A 20,351-nucleotide genomic window follows, 5' to 3' on the forward strand; every position below is an offset into this window, starting at 1 on the left:
ACTTTTTTTTTCCTCTAGGGAATAAATGTCACTGGCAATGGTTTGTTATCCCTCTGCATTGGCCCTGGGATAGACTGGTCACCTTTACAGGGTGTACCCTGCCTCTTGTCTGACGATTGCTTCAGCCCCCCCACAACTTTTAATTGGATGGTTAAGTGGTATAGAAAATAAATAAATGATAGAAATCTCCAAATATGTACATTTATCTGATCTTAGTATCCTCCCTGGATCAGCCTTATTTGATGATGTGTGTGCCATGTTTAAATTTGGAAAACAAAGTAATATAATACATGCGACATGTTTCAGACATGTGACTGCCTTAGTTGTATGTTAGAAGAGATTAGTGATACATGTATGTGACAAGATTGAATTTCCTAAGTTTTAGCATCTGAATACATTTTTTTTTCAATGAAATGACCTTGTAACAGGAGATTGAATTACAATGCTGACTTAATGAAAAACAAAATGTATATTGCTTCTGTGATTTTTATATTACAAGTAGTGTAGATTCTTATATATTGTCTAAGCCCAGAGATGGGATTGTATAATTTAGAAGAAGGGGGAAGTTTGGTAAAAAGATTTTTGATAAAATCCATACACTGATCCAGATGGTGCAGCACTTCCAAAAAAAAAAAAAAAATTTTTTTTAAAATGTTACTCTTTTAAAGTCTCTTAATGCCTTGTCATCCAACTACAGATCTGACCTCAGTCTATCACTAGATTTTGCGCAAGGCTAAATGTTGCGTGATGAATGATTGAATAATCAATTCTTTTAATAGCATGTTTCTGCTCAGATTACAATTTGTGCGCGTTTGAAGCCAGTGAAAGAATACTGGCTCTTAACTTTTTGTCCCTTTGCACTTCTTGGTGTTTTCGTGTCCTCCCTTCAGCCCCAACGTAACTGCATGAAGATGACTAGCTTAAGTATTGATGTATAGTTTGTATTTTGGCAAACTGACATGGATTGTTTTATTGGGGGAAAATAAGTGTCATCACTGAAAGCAATAATTTAAAAACCTTTTCTACACAGGCTAAACAAATAAGGCCCATATATAGGTGAGCAAGAGTTTGTTTCTACATAAACTAAAGATCTGGCTGCTTGTGATTTGAAAACTTGTTCAGTTTCAATAAAAAAAATCTGACCTTTTACTGTTGTGAAATATAAAGGATTTTCACTTGTGAAAATCTGTGATGATTTGACATGCTGTTCTTCCAGATTGTTTTCTCAACTTAATATACATTACAAACTTCTTGGGATTTAAAGCAAAAATTTTTTTTTGTTATTTTACATAAATTACCTCTTCCCCCTATTAATAGCAGTTAGGAATGGCTCCAGCCCTGGACAGGATAAGGCCAATGGATGGTTAAACAAGTCATGTAATAGCATATATGTTGTATGTCTTATACTTAATGTTTTTAAAGAAAACACAAAAAGACAAAGGAAGAAACAGGAAGTATTTTCTTTTTTTTATGTTTATGAACAAATAAACATTCAGTAAATATGACAGCAGAACTAGGACTCAATAGCCTTATGATCCACAGGTTGGAGGAGGCGACGCACAATCAGCTCTCCTTTGCTGTTGATGTATGTTTCAGCCATATCCTCCTCAGCAGGGAGCCCATATGGAGTCTTCAGAGGCTGTATCCTGACGGATCAAGATAATGGATGGAGAGGTCCATTTTTTTGTGTTATAAGCTGCATTAAGTGACTTGGGTGACAGTGCTTCATAATATTTTTGCTTTCAGCTAGCTGTGGTTATTTCCAGTTATTCTGTTATAATTCACATGTTTGTTAACATTTGGCACAACACTCTTACCTCACAAGGTGCTTCACAAACTTCAGTTGGCTGTTAACTGCAGGTGTATTTTTGTGAATTACTGGCACGTGGGCCTAAAGCAAGACAGTGCACAATGTTAGAGAAAAATAAGGTTACCTGTCAACAATTGTGTCATCTGTTAAATGTAACTCAATTGGAGGTAACACTTTTAACTGCTCCTCTGTATAGACATTACCACACACAGTACCAGTATGGATATTTATTAAGACTGAAGCATACATTTTTGGCAACCCTTAAATGCAGCAGTCAGATACAAACAGTAAAGAAAAGCTTTACCTCAAACAATCTTTAAAATGTTGCCCTTTGATTGTAGCCTTACCTTTTGAAGCCCAAGGTATTCCATCATCTCTTTCTCCCAATATGGCCTTCGCATTACACTTTTCACTCGTGTCACTATATGAAGTTTGTGTGGCTGGTCTGGATCACCACCATACTTGTCATGCTCTTTTGACCTCTCAGCAAAAAGCTGTTAAAGAAAGAAAGATGGAGCTCAGCTGTTGATCACACAGAACAAGTTCCCATCTGTGCTTTATTACTCACCACGCAGGAAATTATGTGTTTTGGGGAACTTTACAGGTTTGCAATTTTTCATTTCACCTAGCTGAAAAATCACACTCTTGCATTAATCTTACCTCTTTTGGTATCCTGGCTTTGGAGAATTTGCTGCGTGCAGAAACAAACCATACACAGGGCAACAAAGCTGGAGCTTTTCTCAAGGTCTGTTACATACAAAAACACAGATGAGCAAAAAGCAAAGCGTTGCTTTATGACATAACCTAGCCAACAGAAGGCTGTTTTGTTTTATGATCTTATAAGTTTTTTAAACATAGTAAATACAGGTAAATATCCTTACCTTGACCGAAAGAAAGCTCAAACTCCGACAGACGCCTGACATGGTAAGCTATCCTTTAGTTGAAGAAACGATGGGTTAACACGCCAAGGTTACAGGATTGCTAACCAATAAATCAACATGTGAGCCGATCGGTAATTAAGCTTGACTAACAAAATACTCATTGACATGTCATATTCATCGCAACGAGAAGTGGAACAGTTTTATCGAAGAAAAACTACAACGAAAGACAAATCACATTTATGTGAAGTCCTCTAACACGAACGTCTTAACCGGAAGTGTTGGTGAGTTACACCAAAATGACACCGATGTTCCCGATTCCTCCAATGGTTTTCTTGCCCTTAAATTTAAAACATTATACAACAATAAAAATTATGACACACAGTTATTGTATATTATGAATATCTGAGTAAAATACAGACACTTTAAGTGTATTTTTTATTCAATATCTCGTCGTACACCTAATCCAACGAGCAATGTTTCTCCGGGAGCTAATTTTGTAACACACAGATGCTGTTGTCAGCTTGGGAGGGAAGTGTTCATTTTCAGCCAATTTCCCGTTTAAAAGTTAAAGAATAAATCTAACAATGACACAAAACCACGTATCGGGAATGGAGGCGTCTGCCGTCTCCGTGCTGAAGCGGGCAGTGGAACTGGATCAGAGCGGGCGCCTCCAGGAGTCTCTGGTCTGCTACCAGGAAGGCATCCAGCTTCTTATGGACGTGTTAAAAGGTTTCGTATTATCCAAATATTAAGCAGTATATGGACTTTAAAACGTCTGAAAGAGACAACCATAATCTTTTCACGTTTGTTTGTCGTGTAAGCAGCTGTGAAAGATGAGTCAAAGAAAGGGCACTACAGGGAGAAGATAAAGGGCTACATGGACAGAGCAGAGCAAATCAAAGCTCATGTGAACCAGATGAAAGAAGGTACTGTGATACACCCATAGACTGTATATGGATACACCAGGAAAGGATTAATAATAATAAAAACTGTCGGGTTTGTTTTTTGTTTTTTGTTTTTTAAACTTACTTTATGTGTCATACAGTGACGTACAAAACAATGTGTAAAACAATAGGAAAAAAAAAACTTGAAAATACAAGAGGTTATATGAGTCAGTGCCCTTCAGGATCATGTGTAACACTGATGGCACAAATTAGTTTTTTTTTTAATACAAGTACAATGGGACTGTGTTGATTTTGCTATTAACCATAGGACACTCCTACAGTACGTGTGTGTATTGAATAGAAACTTTGTTCTGCAGGCAAAGCAAATTTTCTGTTTTGTTTGGTTTTTGTTTCCACTCTGATTCAACAGATGGGAAATACCATGAACAAATTAAAATTTCAGAGGATGCCACTGGTTACAGCTACGAAGTTCTATTCAAGCCATACATCAGCAGCTCTCTCACAGAAGTCTGGGTGGAAGATCCGTACATACGGCACACCCACCAAGTAAGAGCTTTGCCTTCATTACTGTTTTATAGAGGCCTTTTTTTTCTCTGTGGTATCATTTGTATATGATTCTATTAGATTAGACTTTGCTTGAAAACATCAAGTGCTTCTTTTTCCATTCACGTTTTAGTTGACTAAAGCAAGGATATTTAAGGAAGTAAGTCCATAAGTGTATCTTGAGTAAACAAAAGATTTTTAAAAATGGGTAAGAATTAATGCAATAATTAGACTGGATTTAGCATTCAATGAGTGGTTAGTGTGTTAGTGTAAAAACCATTTTGATCTTTGTTTGGAATTATATGTCATTAAAATGATTTTAAATAGTTTAATTAGAGCATAAAACTACCAAATCTATTGTTAAAGAAAGCCTTTGTCTTTCTTTCTCCCTGCAGTTGTACAACTTTCTGCGGTTCTGTGAAATGCTGCTAAAAGCCTCCTGCAAAGTGAAAAAAATCCACCTCCTCACTTCTCAGGATGAAGTAGGTTATTTTGATAATGAGGTCACACTGTGTGATGAATGTAAAAAAAAAAAAAGCCATGGCTGTCTTTTCTGTGTAGTTTGTGGCGTTTTTTGGACTTAAGCGCATCCTGTCCTGCAGGCTGACAACAGCCAGCAGAGCAGTGCTCTGTCGGAGATGAAAGATAGTCTTAGTACTCATGGAGTGACTCTGGATCTGCAGTACTCCTCCACTATCCATGACAGAGAGATCAGGTGTTGTCCTCATTTTCAACATTTCTTTCATTCAGTCTTTCGTTCTCAAAACATAGTCTAATTTCATATTAGTTTGTGCCACTAAACTAAAAATGTATTTTTAGGTTTGACAATGGTTGGATCATTAAAGTTGGAAGAGGGTTGGATTACTTCAAAAGGCCTAAGGTGAGGCTACAACTTCATACTTACAAATATTCATCTCCCAACTGCTTCTGTTTTCAGTGTGGTAAGTTCTGGTGTCTGTGCATCCTTTCAGGGCCGATTCTCAGTGGGATTTTGTGATTATGATCTCAGGCAGTGCCAAGAGACCACTGTAGACATTTTCCACACCAAACACACAAAAAGTCTATGAGATTCAAATGACATTGATATGTTTAATTTTTTTTCACTTTCTGTGATAAGTGACTTGATGTTTATTATCTGCTCAGAAAAAGAAACTACATGGAAACATCTGTTTATAACAATACTTTTTATTAACTGATTTATTGGAAAGCTAAACTAACTAAACCAAAAAAATCTTGCTTATTTCATTTTCTGGGTTCTTTTGTATGACAAACTGTGCCTTCTCCTTTTTAAACATTCAAACTTCTCTGCTATAAATGTGGTTGTTTGCAGTAATTAAACTTGTAAATATTATGTCAACACCATCTGGTGGAAAAATAAATGCCTTTTATTAAAATGATTAAAAATGCTTTTATAAAACTAAGAATGCATGTTGTCCTGTATTTTCACTGCTTCACTTTTTTAAAAAATCTTAAATTTTAGAAATCTTTAACACAAACTTGCCGTATCAGAAAAAATGAGTTTCACTGAATTACATCACTAGCTTATTTTTCTAGGAAGGTCCAGTTGTGTTAAAACATTTAATAAAAGAATTTCACCCATCAGATCAGGGTTAGTTATTCCAGTCCTACGAGAGCTGCATTCAAGGTTTTCAATGTATCCCTGCCCCAACACACCTGACTTAAACTAATATGTCATTGTAGGGAACTTAATAGGCTGTTAGATACATTTAATTTGATTTAGGTGTGTTGAAGCAGGAATATATTGAAAACCTGCCGGATTGCAGTGGAATCACTATACCCATGTTAAAAGAGCATATACAGTAATAAAGTAAGGAAAAATGACAAAAGAAAAATGACATTTATGCTAAAACAGAACAATATGAATAACATATTCCATTTCCAGTTGGGAAAACTGCAATCTGTGTATGAAAAAGCAATCTCTTTGCCTCATTCAGGGTAGTTCTGGAAAAGTGATGTTAGGTATTTTTAATGTGTACCTCACTTCATTTCAAGAGAACATAAAAAGCAGCTTTATGTTCAGATTTACAAAAAAAAGCAGACAAATACAGCATAACTATAATCATGATTGTGGTGATATACCAATAATAACTATAACTTTTTTTTTTTTTTTTTTTAATGAAAACGTCTTTGTGTTAGCACTGGGGTTTTCTTCCCATAAAGATAGCTAGTCTCAACAAGGTGGTGACTATTCCAGAAAACATTGTCTTAAGGTAAGAAAAACCAGAACACAAATTACATTTTTTAACAAGGATTTTGTGACTTTACATGTGCAAAAAGACAAGGTTATGTTGGAATACATCTGCAGTGTTGGTTTTCTTTGTTTATCTATTCATTTATTAGTATTCCCCCAGTGCTGAACTCATGCATAACACATGTGAGGCAACAATAAAAACAGTTTCCCCAAGGGTGAAGTATTGGCCTACTTATGCGTAGTTTAGCTTTCTGTTAAACTATAGCTAATTGATGGTGTCTGGTCAAGGTGCACTCACACCACCAGATCTGTAGCAGTTCTGTTGAAGAGCAAACAGTTGTTCAAGCTATCTGGAGCATTAATAGGATTCATGTCCAGGCTGGCTCAAAAGGTTAAAAATTGAACCTGTTCACACTGTAGAGAAAATTTAATACTGATTTAGTCCAGTATGAAAGCCTTGTTAAGCATTTCAAACATATGCCCATTAAGTCTATTTCATCATGTTTTACACTACTTTCCAAACTGTGATGAAAATGAAACCTTATCATGTAAATTATTCCTATTCTAGCTTTTTTTTCACATAACTTTAAACTCTTGCATGCTGTAGGAACAGTTTCAGAAGAGTTAAAAAACCATCATGGATTAGGGTTTGAATAGTGTAGTTTACACATTAACATAATATACCTGACAATACTGAAAAGCTCACAGTGACATTCAGTTAATGATTAGCATAAAAACCAGTCTCGTTAATCTATTATTACTAAACTAGTAAATAATAGAATAAAATATCTAATGCTGTGAGTACCTATAGATCTGCAAACATCTATATGAAAAAGAGTTTGACAGTTTTAGTGCTCCCCTCCGGGTTCTCCAGCTTCCTCCTACTGTCTAAAGACATGCATGTTCGGTTAACTGGTTACTAGTCCCTAGGAACGAGTGTGAGCGTGAATGGTTGTTTGTCTCTCTGCATTGCCCCTGTGTTGGACTGGCAACCTGTCCTGGGTGTACCCTGCATCTCGCCTAAGGATTACTGGCATAAATTCCAGCTTCCCTGCTACCCTTATTTGGACTAATTGTTTAAGAAAATGGATGGATGGTCATAGTGCAGTGATAAACTCAATGATATGTACAGCATTAAAGGGTTTTAGATGTGTTGTTTTTTTGCTGGGATGAATCCTGCATGATTGTAATTGAAATTACAAGAAAACTTTTTTCAATGAAAAATGAATTCTGCTAAATATTATTCTTCCAAAATTTCATGGGAAACTCTGTTTAAATGAATGGTAATATCTCGTGAGTTCACACAGTGCTATGATCGGATTATCTATCGGCCTTAATCTCAACATGCACCGTCCTTATCTGGGTTGCGAGATGAAGAAATTATTATCCATCATGAAACCATGAACCACAGATAACCAGAGTGACTAATTTCACTCCCTCTGTTTTTCTATTGCTGACAAAAAAAATGCCAAAAATACAGAGCAAGAATCAGATATGATAAACCTTCACTTTTGACAATGATGTACATAGTCATACGATTTTCTCTACAAGTTTGACACAATGTATATGAGCTGTAATCATACTCCACATAATTGAGATAAAACGATCTTCTATTGTTCTTTATGTGTAGATTAGACACAGTGGGCATGTCTGAGAGTCTGATGTCGCAGTGGATTGTTAACACACCGCATGTTGCTTGTAATGCAGATGTCACCAGATTTATTTTCTGGTGGATGAGATGAGGATTTGTGTGATGAGGGGCCTCAACAGAGAAGCTGCTCAGACACATGAATGTGGAGACAGCGCTGTGCTTTTTTAACTTGGGCAGCCCTCCCTCTCATGACTAGTCCAGTGGCCTAGATACCAAATACTCCGCTGTCTGTATGTGCAGGATGTCAGATTCTCTGTTGTAACACACGCTCAGTCTGCACATAGCAAGTCAGTTTTTGGTTTTTTTAGGATCATTTTTGAGGGAAACGTTTATGTAAATTTAGAAACAGAAACAGAATTTGCACATCTTTCTTTGGGTCAGCCATAATAAAATGAAGCATGACATATTAAAGGGATAAAAGAAAATATAAACTAGAGATAGAACATACTTAGTGAAACAAATGTGATTTTCTCATGTTTACATGACAAATTAAGATGCAACAATTTTACAAAATTAAAATGCAATTTGGCTGTGTACATGGCAAACTGCTGTAGCGCTTCAGTTTCCCAGTCTGGGATTATCGAAGAACTTCTAAATCTGCTGGAGGTTTCTGCTACAACTTCATCATGAAATTTTTAAAACTGTTTCAAGTTTAATTTAATGTGATCTGTTTGATGCCTTCAATATCAGAGCCAAAAAAGTAGCCCCAAAGTGTGATAAGACCACCTCACTGTTTTACAGTAAACTCCTGCATTCCTACTGAACTCTATACTCTTGCTTTTTCTTTCCATATAACAGCTGTGGCTTAATTGTTAAATTAATTGGAAACATTACTGCTGCTTGTTTGTGTCATTATTTGATCTTGACCACTGTTAAAAGCAATCCCAGCTTTCTTTTTGGAGTAAACCATCATTGGTTTGCTCACATGAATATGGATAATTTAGCCTAATTGAGCAGTTTGTCTTTTTTTTCCCTTTTTTTTAAGAAATACCTAACGTGGCCATCTTGACAAAATTTTCCTTCATAATAATTCTATTTTATTATTGTTTTGTTGTCAAAATGTTTGGAGGAATCTGGAGATGAAATTAAGCAGCTGTGGCCATTTTATATGCACAGAATTAGCTAACAAATGATGTCTTGAACACCAACATTGATGTATTTAATATAAACACTCACCTCTCTCATAAAATCATTGTAGAAAATAAGCTAAATTTGATGTTCCTCTGAGCCTGTGAGGGGGATCATTCATTTAAATGTTTGTTTCCAACTTTTGCACACACACACACACACACACTCACACATAATGACCCTCCTCTGTAATCATCGAGGGGAGTGAGCAACCTGGTGTGATGCACAAACAGTTCTATGAGCCATAATTCCTCTACGCATGTCCTCTTTCCAACTGGAGCTTTATTTTTTCCCTCTACTCTCATTTCTAGGCCTAAAATCAGGTTAGCGTTTTATAAGGAGCTTAGCGCAGAGGGCCACAGTGTGCCACTAATGTAATAGAGTATCCCTCCCTCTCCCTCTCTCACACATTCTCATCTGTCCTCCTTTCTCTTCGTGCTTTTGCTTATCCTGTCATGCAGTGACCTTGTCCCTCTCGTTCTTTCTTTTCTCCATGCCTGTTTTTCCATGTCTCCTTTTGCCTCTAAATCTGCAGATGTTACAACGTAAGCCTGAGGTTTAAACATTAGGGCTGTGACACAGCTGTGAGTGCCGTGTGGAGAGGGGGACAAACTGGAGGGAGAGAAGCAGAGGTGCTGGCTCTGTCATCTGGTAAGTTCACACTCTTTTGCATTGGGTAGTGTGTGAATGTGCATGTTTTTCAGGTTAGATTTCCAGAGTTTTGCCTGCATTATGTGACATGGGAATTTTTTTGGGCTGTTTATTATTGTAATGCTGTGAAATCTTACAAGGATCTCTCTGCAATGTCAATAATCCAGTGGATAATCCCTCGTTTTTCTAAAGGTTATGGTTTGCTCTGTGAAGCAGCAAAACAGATCTGTGAGGGCTTTAGTTTAATTCATTATAGAGGTAACAACACAGAGTAGAATGTAGTTAAAGGCAGATGCTTTACATGTTCTTTTAGTCTGAAATGATCAGATACTTTTAATTTTTTTATTTTTTTATTACTGTCATGGGGTAATCATGTGCTTATATCCTTTGAGAGAAGTGTACGCAGTGATATGAGAGGTGCAGTGTGGACTTTGCATGTTTGTCCATAACCTGATACATCTTGTCTTATCAGGCAGCCAGGCTAGGTCATGCTCTGCTGACTCCTTGGCAACATAGGCAGTGCTGTGAGGAAACACAACAGAATGGCTTAACTTAAATAGAATATACTATCTAGGTTGAGTTTACAATAAATAAAACATGGACAAACAAAGGAAAAGAATTACCTGAATCTTTCCTACAGTAATGCATTGGTGCAGTCTTGATATTTGACATTTTGCAGTTTCTAGAATATATTCCTAGTGAAACTGCAAAGCTCAAGCAGTGTGACATTCATGTAACTTACAAAATATGGTGTGTTCTTTGCTGGATTTGATATAGTTTCTATTGTGAGGCTTCTTTCTTTTAAGGCATTGTGTTGATTTTAGGGATAGTGTTCCTTTGACCACCCCACCCAGTTATAGTGACAGTTGTTTCTATTCTTGATAATAGGCAGTAATAAACCTTTGAACTGCAGGTGTATTTGTTCGTGAGGGCAGAGAGTGTATCATTCAAGTATTTGTGCTACTTTAGATGCCCTCTACCATGTGACAGCCTCGTCTAAGTAGTGTGTGTCTTCAATTTTTTTGTACTTTTGGTTAATATCTCTTTTATTGAAATAGGCATCAGCATAACACTTAAATTATATATTAAAACTTTACTGTTTGAACAACACAATCACGTGATGGACTTCTTTGGGGCAACCAATATTTAAGTAAAGTAAAATATCAGAAAAAAAAACTTTATCGCTGTCAATATATTCTTAATATTTTTGTTTGTTTTTCTTTTTTGAGGCTCAGAACAATGGAGTCTTTCTTTGGACATACAGAAGAAAGCGCAGAGGATGCTTCAGGTAAGCCATCTTTTATTTAGTCACAAAGAAACATTTACGTTGAAGAGGAAGAAGAGCAAAATTTCTGAATGACTTCAACACAAAGTCAAAGACATAATTTACACATCCGATACAAACACTTAAATCCACGTGAGAATATGAAGTTGGCAAAGATGTGATTGTTTGAGATTTGCTCATGTGTGCATGTTCTGACCTGGATCTGTCTCCATCTCAATTACTGGAAGGACGTAAAAAGTCCAAGATCAAGTCTCTGAAAACTCGCCTCTTCAGGAAAAGTAAGGGAGCAAGTGAAGAAGGGAATCCCAAACTCAGCCAGTCAGTTAGTGACATAGCTGTTGGAAAAGAACTTGGATCTGATGAAGATTTGGCGTAAGTGTCCATGTGATGTTATTAGAGCCATTTTCTCATCTTTAGTTTTAGTCCATATTTCAATATTCTTTTGTTTTGCCACCTCAGGTGTCCCCAAGGAATGATGGGATCGCGAGCATTGTCCCATGACAGCATCTTTCTGGCAGATCAGGTCCTGTCGGACACTGAACCAACCAGGATTTTATCCCAAGAAAATGTTCACAGCAAGATTAAAGCTCTGCAGGTGTGGCTTTTCTTTACGCTAGTGCTCTTTGGAATCTTGGATTTTAGGTAAAAGGAACTTTTTTAAAAGCATACTTCTGTGTCCTGCTATCAAAGATGAAACTCCAGCTTCAGAAACTGCATTTTGGTCCTCCACCCATGGTTCTGCCAGTCAGACGTCCAGAGGAACTTGAAAGCCATTCCGAAGACAGCCTTCTCCACATTTCTGATGATACCTCAACAGAGGGAACCTGCAACAAGGTGATTTATCACTGCATTAATATAACACAAATATAGATTTGACATAAATTTATATATGTGTTAATGGTTTGATCAAAAGGGGTTTTAGGAGTCGTGCTTCTCCCAATGAATAAATGTTTATCTCTGTGGAAAGGCGTGGCTTATACATTTTATTTACCACCCTGTTCCCACAAAGTTGACATTCTATGGATAATGTATACAAAAACAATGGCTAATTTTTGCAAATGATGGAATCTATACTTACAATCTTTCATTGGGAATGATACAAAGACAATATAGCAAGGATTTTTTCCAGTATCATGTGAACAAAATATATTAATTTTGGAATTTATGTCTCAATGCAGTTTGAAGAACTAAATGCATAAAGCTATGTTGAACTTTAGCTGCTTGGCAGCATATTTGCATGACGTTACAAAGGTTTTCAGGAGCTAACAGATTTTAATCATATGCAGCTCAGTTAGGTTAACAAAGCTATGCTGTTGTAATGCATGCTGAGAGGAAGCAATAGCTTGAAATATTCTTGGCATTGCCAGAATAATATATTATCCAAACAAAAGAATTTAAGTTGCTCCAAAATCTGTATTTATTAGTTAGCCTTAATTCGAGAGATTATTATTATTAACAACAACAACAAAATGATCACATATGTGGCCTGCAAAATTCTGCATAAACCATTAATTTGCATAGTTATATAATTATTACATTGTTTTATTCTTTTCAGACAACATCTCAGCCAGCTTCTCATGCACTGTCACCCATCCCAAAGTCCGTACCTGCCAAATCTCTGCCCCCAACTCCATTGCAGCCATTGTCTTTCCCTGCCCAGCCAAATTCTTCTGCTTCTACTGTTGAGGCACCGTTAGACTTTAGCACACCAGCCCAGTTCACTGCGTCTTTAGATATTTCTGCTGCACGCCACCGAATGTCTGTCAAACCCAGAAATCAGAGGGCCAGCACTAAGAAGAAACCCTCGTCTCTGGTAAGAGACAATATCTGTTTCTGTCCACATATAGTTCACAGAGACAAGACTAAATTTCTTCACAGAGACAAGACTAAATTTCGCTTTCTTTTTTGCAGAGTCAGTCTGGGTCTCCTTTACGTACTCAAAACAACATCAGCTACCCTGAGTCTGTAAACGAGCATGTTGTCACTCAAGAGGAAGAAACAGAAAAGGCAGAAAAAGAAGTGGTGGACATTCCTCAGCATCTTCCATTAAAATCTGAAGAGATGTTGTCAGTTTCATCAGAGAAAACACCCAAACTTTCCAGCCAAAGTTTTTCCCAAAAGAACCACACTCTTTCGGATGCAAGCACCTCTCTGGTGATGAGAGCTAGATCTCATAGGCATACAGCTACGGCATCCAGTGGACGGCCACACTCATCCTTCATAGAGTCAGAAATTAAGGAAAAAAGAGAAGCATTTTTTGAGAAAGAAGAAATTCCCAACAATAAGAGAAATAGTCTAAAGAAGACTGGAATGGCTGAATTCCCCTCTGAACAGTTCCCCCGCACTTCCAGGGCTTCTTCTACTAAAGAGCCACCTCATGGTGAGGATGAAACGACAAGAGGACCTCGCTCAGGGAGTTTTGTAGGAGTGCCAGAAGATATTGAAGCCAAACGTAAGAAATTTGAGGGAAAAGAAGAGAAAAGCATCAGTGGAAAGGAGGAACTTAAAAGTGTACAGCCCAGAGGTAACCCCAGTTTTTTGCCACCAAAAAGCTCTGTCATTCCATGGGAAAGGAAAGACAGCCTCAGAAAGACAGAATGTGCAACAGCATTCAAAAACATACCCACAGATGGAGGCGATTTAAAAGCAGAGGAGTTGGACAGCAGCCAGGAGCTGGTTGAGGCAGCAGAGGAGGCCAGGGAAGTTCAGGAGGAGCAAGGAAAGACAGCATTCGGCATTAAACTGCGTGCCACATCTCAGTCGCTGAAATTACGGTCTGAAGCTGCTGCAAACCATCATTCAAAGACGGGTCCATGTGAGGACCAAAGTGACAACCAGAAAAAACAGGAAATAAGTGACAGTGCCAGTCGGATGTCTGAAAAGTTGCCAGCAAACATATCTGCAGCACCCAGACCAACAGGTGAGTCTGTGACAACCTTTATTATTGCCATTTGCACAAAAGTCATCTTCAAAATATAAGAAATTAGGCAAATATAAGATAACAAATAATCATATATCTGATGTTTCACTAGATTGCAGATACATATTATGATATTTTCTAAGATTTATAGTTGCAACTTGTAGCCAAAGTTTTAGTGTCCTGTAGAGTAAAACATCACACATATGCATGCTGTGTATGTAAAATGAGATGAGTACCACCTGATTAAAACATACATTTATTAAAGATAAGATTTAACCAATTGTAAGTGACCTTTGCAGTAATTAAAACACCACCAAGTATATCTGCTTTGTGTCAATCCTTAGATGCAATCACATGTGGCATCTTCCCTCCAGCAAAGCATAACACTCCACCTTCCAACCCCATGCTCACTGAAGTCCAAAAGACCTCCTCAAATCTCAAAGAAGCAGAAACTACACCTCAGGAGTCTGAGCCAAGCCCACAAAAATCCTCATCGGAGGTGTCCTGGATGAGTTTGGCAATGGAAAAAACCAGAAGCCTCCAACAGCTTTTCAGTAGCAGGTTTCCCAGAGATTTTACAGGCACGCAAACGCCTCCTCAACCACCATCACAAGTACAGCCTACAAGTCAAACGGAGGCAACGGCAGGGATGTTGCAGGCTGTTAAACCATCAACAGTGGCAATGCAACAGAAAATGGCACTGGTACCTCCTGTTCAGTCAAGTACATCAAGAGAATCACAAATGTCTAAACAAACCAGTGCAGACCAGTCGCTTCCAGACACAAGTCAGTCTCCTTCGGCATCTCATCCCGTTGTTCAGACCATCCCATGGACAGCACCGTCTCCTCTGCGTTCTTCGCAAACAGCATCCACATCACAACCTCTTGTCCAGAATTATCCTTCCTCAGGCCAGCAGCAATCCTCCTGGAGCAATCGAGGTTTCCAGCCTGCCACCCAGCTCAAATCCACAACTTCAACTCCAGCCACGTCAGCTACAGCAACTACTTCAGACTCAGTCTCAAGAAAAGGAGAAAGCGAAGCCATAGGACTAAAAGATGGCCCTCCTCCCTCTATCATACGAGGAGATCGGACTGGTTCAGTGGTCAACAGGGCTGCATTTTTGGAGAAAAGGGCAGAATGGGTAGCATCACCTTTAATCAAGGGGGTTAGTGATAATTCTTTGTAACGGTCTTCCATACTGTGTGTGGCTTGTCACCTTCTCAGTGCTGCCAGACTAACTACTCTCCTGTTAAATGTAGATCTTTAAAGATGGGTCACAAATATGAGACAGTTCCAAAACGGAAAGTAATTTTTTTTTCTTAAACATCAGGGCATCTCAGTCAGATGTGCAGTGTGGACTTGTTAAAATGAAATTTCATGCCCCTAATATTTACAGTAGCTGTTACTTGTAAAATTAAGAACTATTCCCATGTTTTATTATTTCAAATAAGACAATTATTTAGTTTACATACTTTATGGACAAATTAGGTCTTTGGTTTCTTCTGTTATTTAATTTAACTACCATTAACCACCATTTGTGTTCTCTAACACTGCATTGTCCTCAGGTGGAACTGAGGAAAGTTCAGCCTGAAACCCAGACATCAGATGACCACCTCTCCTCTGCAAAGAACACACCAACAAGCAGGTATTCATTGGCAGATGGAAGACAAGGGACAAAATCTGCAGGTGTGTGGACAAATATCAGTCATGTTAACCAAGGAAGAACTTAAATGGTATGTGTTCAGTGTGTGCATATGTTGCCTTGTGAAATCATTTGATTTTTGTTTTTTAGAATCAAGCCCCACAAAAATGCCAGAAAAGCTTCATGAGACTAAATGGTTGCGTAAAAATGTGGGGTCTTCTTCACCTTCGTCATCACCCACACAGCTGCAAGCCATGTCTGACAGCGGCCAGCCATCTTGGATGGAAATGGCAAAGAGGAAGTCAATGGCTTGGAGTGATAAGACCATGGACTAAGAAGGAAAACAGAACAACAAACATTTCAGGGTTTGGGAACAAAAAAGAAAACCCACAAAGAACCCAAACAGTAGGTTGGACTCTACAAAACACTACCTTTATTTAGGTTAATATCTTGAATGTTGGATGAAGCTGTCAGAAAACTACCGATAAACTCTGGTAAATTTTGAGCTGGTTGTGCTTTTGTTTAATTGTAAAGTATTAATTTATTTTTAAAAATACAAGAAGAGAAAAAGTATTTACTGAAAAACCTATTTCAAAATAAGTTGTTTTTTTGTTTTTTTTAAATAAATAATGTTTAGCGTAATTTTGCCTTTCACTGCTGTAAAGACTTTACATTAAATAAAAGATATAATTCTTGTTGTCATGCATCTTAAAGATGGGTAAGAAAGAAACATATAGTTTTACATGACTGCCATGTCCCCAAAAAAGGTGTGGAAAGGTGAAAGACCACTAGATATGTAGAGAATGTGGATTAAGACTGAGGTAAGAAGAACAAAGTCTGAAAATCTGATTTTTTAAATCTACCATTGTGCCTCCGGAAAGGAGAAGTCGTTCATTAATTTGGTCTACAGCTCCACCTGCAGGTCAAATCTAAGCACTGCTCCAGTATTACTACGCAACAAGTCACTGGCTCTCTTAATGTTCACCTGAAACTTACTATAACTTTTTTTTTTACGCAACAGGAACTCAGAAGTAAATAAGATGAAAAAAAAAGTAAAGATGCAATCAGTCACTTTTAAATTTAACTTTGGGATATTCATATTGGGACGACCTGGCTAATAGGGTTACAACATGAAATGGAAAAATAAGACAATTAGAAACATAGCAGCAAGAGTGGTGACTGATTTACTTACAAGCCACACCAGCCATGTACAATCCACCTTTTCACTTATTCAAACAAGACTAGTTATATTCTGCAAATATTCCATAATCTACAGATATGTTTGATGCACAAATTTCCTGCGGGACTGCAGCAAAAATATCCAGAAGCACATCTGCTTAATTCAGGATTCATAAATACATTGGTAGGAATACAGTCGTCATATAGCTGAAACTAAATGGAGAAGTGTAGTTACAATATGTATTAAAGTAAATATTCTTTACTCATTTTTTATGTTATAACAACCCATCCTTCCAAGTTAGAAAGTCTCTGCAGCTGGTTGAACACAAAACTGTCTTCAGTGGTGGACCGGTAGGGGTCGCTGCAGAAATCCCTCCCTGTACTGAAATGTCCTGTTATGAAATCGCACACACACGTGAGTTTGTAAACAACAGCGTGAGTGGATGAAGAAGGCCACTCTCCCTACTAAATGATATGAGGCCCTGCTACTTTCCCTTGGCAGTGTTTGCCAGCTTGTTGTGTCTGAGTCAAAGCTACACCCTGAGGAGCTCCGTGTCCTGGGTTGTGTCCTCCAACGATGTGGATGTAGAGGACGCGGACCTGTCGGAGGAGGTCGCCCCGGCGCTGTTGGTGGACGGTGCGGGGCTGTGGAAAGCCAACGTCCTCGGAGACACCTTGGAGACCGCCGGAGAGCAGGTCAAGCCCGAAGGAGAAGATGTTGCGCAGCTCTCCTCTCGCCTGTTCTCGTATCGGCTGGAGAAGGTGAAGAAGTCTGGCAGTAATCTTCCTCCGCACCAGGAGACCGCTAGGACCGCCAGATACATAGCTCATTACAGTGACTGGGGGCATCTGGCTACCATCTCAACTCTTGACAAGGTAACACGACACCTGGGGTAACCATCATTATGTCATGTGGTATTATCAGAGCATACAGATTATAATAATGAAATGAAACACCATCCATTATGTCTGGCCATCTATGGTCGTTTACTTTGACATTATATGAGAAATTATGGGTCACACTAAAGCACAACTGATGTTTTCCGTTACTCTGCAGTCTTTAACCACAAACAAATCACAGTGCCCCAGAGGTACACAAAAAGAAGAAAAAAGATAAGTCACTATATGAAATTAAATGAAAATGAATATGTGTATATATATATATATATATATATATATATATATAAAACTTATAATTTTTCTAATGACAAAGTAGAAAACATGACAAGAAACATTTCACAAGCGTTGAAGATTTAATATTAGAACCACTCAGAAAGCACTGACTTCTGCCAAGCCATTTTATTTATTTATTTATTATGCTTGTAGGTGTTATTTTTGAGTTAGAAGATATAATAATACAAAATCACCCCTATCTCTTCATAGTAAAGAACCCTTTTAAAGAAAAATGTTGGTCCAGGCAGCATTTCAGATCACCTTCAAAATCTAATCCCCTCATTACATTTCAGATATTTCCTGAAAATTTAATCAAAATCCATCCATAAGCTTTTGATTTATGTTGCTGTCAGACAGACAGACATACCAAAATTGGCAAATACACCTTGGCAAAGGTAAATGTACTGCTGCAGTCAACATTTTTCCTTTTTTTGATCCAGGTCCCAGGTGTGCATTTATTGTCTCTTCTGAGAAAATGTTGAAAAATACAATAATATTCCTGTTTGACTTTTATCCTCTCAGTCATAAGAGATTTTCACTGCACAATAAATAGAGAAAGACAGAAAAAATTACACCTGTTGTCCAAAATTGGCTACAACATTGTTCTTAAATATTATGAGTAGATACTCATATATAGATATTTCTATTTCTCATAGATACTTGTAGTAGCTACTTTTAGTACTCTAGGTTTATAAAGATCTATTTGAAAGCCCACTGGAAATCAATACTGTTTGGGAACATTTATTTTAGAATTCTTTACAACAAAAATTCAAGAAAATCCTAAGTGAATTCCCCTTATACTCTTGCTAAATTACATCTTTAACGATCCTTGATTGGGTTTATTTTTTATCACTAAAAGGTAGGGCTCATGGTTATATTATTTGTCGTCATCTTTTAAATGAGACCTCCATATTGTGATCCAGTGTCTGGTTTTTTTTCACTCAGATCAAAGGTCTCCCCTTTGGGAACATCTTCTCAGTCAGTGATGGACCGCTGGACAACAGCACTGGAGTGGTGTATTTTTATGTAACTCCAATGGACAACACTGTGGCAGACCTGAAAAGTAACCCCTACGCTTCTCTCACCTTCTCAGAGGCTGAAGGAGAATTCTGCAGGTAGTCTCAGATTTTTTTTTTTTCATTAAAATTACAGCTGACATCTGAAATGTACATCAAAGTACAAAACTTAAACAAAGGTCTAAAAACAGCATCTCCAATCAACATAAACTTAATATAAGACAATAAAATCAAAACTTCCTTAAAAGATTTCATGCACATGTTCTGTTAAAAATGAAAATCCTAGTGCTGGAGTTAATGTTGACATTTTTAACCAATTTTATTTTAATAATGGTCATGTAATTAGCTGGAAGTGTGTCAATATGGCGCTTGTGGCAGCAAGTCTTGCTGAACTTTAAAGTTTCTTAAAGTCTGTAAAAAAGCTGTTAATAAGGTAGCATGTTTTTCTGTATATCAAGGCAAATGGTGTATGATCCTGAGGATCCCAGATGTGCTCGGCTCACTCTAACAGGCAAGATGGTGGAGGTGGCCCCAGATGAGCTTGCTTTTGCAAAGGAGGCAATGTTCTCAAGGTAACAGCTTATCATTGCTATGGCTTGGTAATACCACATTTGACACATGTATATTCACATTTTGCTCTATTTTTAAAAGACATCCAGTGATGGCAAAGTGGCCAGTGGGACACAAGTGGTTCTTCATGAAGATGGATTTGATTCAGATCTGGCTACAAGACTGGATTGGAGGAGTATCACTCATTCCACTAGAGGACTACTTCAAAGCTTTACCTTTCTAAGGTCCCCTCCCGTCATGTCATCAGCCCACAAATGCTAATGATTTCAGCTTTCTGTACTACAAATAAAACTCAATACCATATGATGAGAACTGACAAAGGAGGAAGGTGTAATATGCATTTTAAAAAAAGGTTGTTTTAAATAGTGCAAGGCAATGTTCTTTACACCTACTCCTGTTCTCTTTCAGCTTTTCTTGTCACACAGAATGAGTTATTTACTTACCTATGCTTGGTGCAATGTATTCAGTATTGAAAACAATTTAAACCAAATGGTCCTATTATAAACACTTTGTGGGTTTGCACCAAGATATGTGAACTGTTAAGTAAAATTTAACAAAAGGTTTTGAAATCTTGTCTTTGTTTGTGTCCCCCCCCCCCCCCCCTTTTTTTTTTTTTTTTTTTTTTTTTATAAAAAACATGAATGAAGATGAGGCTATGGATAAATATTGCTAAGATCAACATGAAGATATGGCCAACACAGAATGCATTGTTACAAGTGATGTAGTCACTCTGTGGGAAAGTAAATGCCCACTACTGACCCTTTAGAATAAGTATCTCAAACTCC

At 37.6% G+C, this 20,351-nt stretch overlaps 3 protein-coding genes across 3 annotated transcripts; 2 read left to right on the plus strand and 1 right to left on the minus strand.

The window, feature by feature from the left end:
- Positions 1–1,459: 1,459 nt before the first annotated feature.
- On the minus strand, positions 1,460–2,973 carry mrpl30 (mitochondrial ribosomal protein L30). The gene is made up of 5 exons (XM_079254436.1): positions 2,692–2,973; positions 2,471–2,557; positions 2,158–2,304; positions 1,818–1,891; positions 1,460–1,646 (listed from the first exon to the last, which is right to left on the minus strand). The coding sequence occupies exons 1-5, from the start codon at positions 2,731–2,733 to the stop codon at positions 1,514–1,516; spliced, it is 483 nt and encodes a 160-aa protein (XP_079110562.1). The 5' UTR covers positions 2,734–2,973; the 3' UTR covers positions 1,460–1,513.
- Positions 2,974–3,224: 251 nt separating this feature from the next.
- Positions 3,225–5,246, plus strand: mitd1 (MIT, microtubule interacting and transport, domain containing 1). The gene is made up of 7 exons (XM_079253919.1): positions 3,225–3,420; positions 3,516–3,617; positions 4,006–4,142; positions 4,535–4,621; positions 4,742–4,854; positions 4,959–5,019; positions 5,111–5,246. The coding sequence occupies exons 1-7, from the start codon at positions 3,276–3,278 to the stop codon at positions 5,204–5,206; spliced, it is 741 nt and encodes a 246-aa protein (XP_079110045.1). The 5' UTR covers positions 3,225–3,275; the 3' UTR covers positions 5,207–5,246.
- Positions 5,247–17,182: 11,936 nt separating this feature from the next.
- creg2 (cellular repressor of E1A-stimulated genes 2) lies at positions 17,183–20,135 on the plus strand. Its single transcript, XM_079254356.1, has 4 exons — positions 17,183–17,683; positions 18,926–19,095; positions 19,455–19,568; positions 19,648–20,135. The coding sequence occupies exons 1-4, from the start codon at positions 17,282–17,284 to the stop codon at positions 19,787–19,789; spliced, it is 828 nt and encodes a 275-aa protein (XP_079110482.1). The 5' UTR covers positions 17,183–17,281; the 3' UTR covers positions 19,790–20,135.
- The last annotated feature ends 216 nt before the right edge of the window (positions 20,136–20,351 follow it).

The sequence above is a fragment of the Telmatherina bonti genome (assembly GCF_933228915.1).
Source record: "Telmatherina bonti genome assembly, chromosome: 15".
NCBI lineage: Eukaryota > Metazoa > Chordata > Actinopteri > Atheriniformes > Telmatherinidae > Telmatherina > Telmatherina bonti.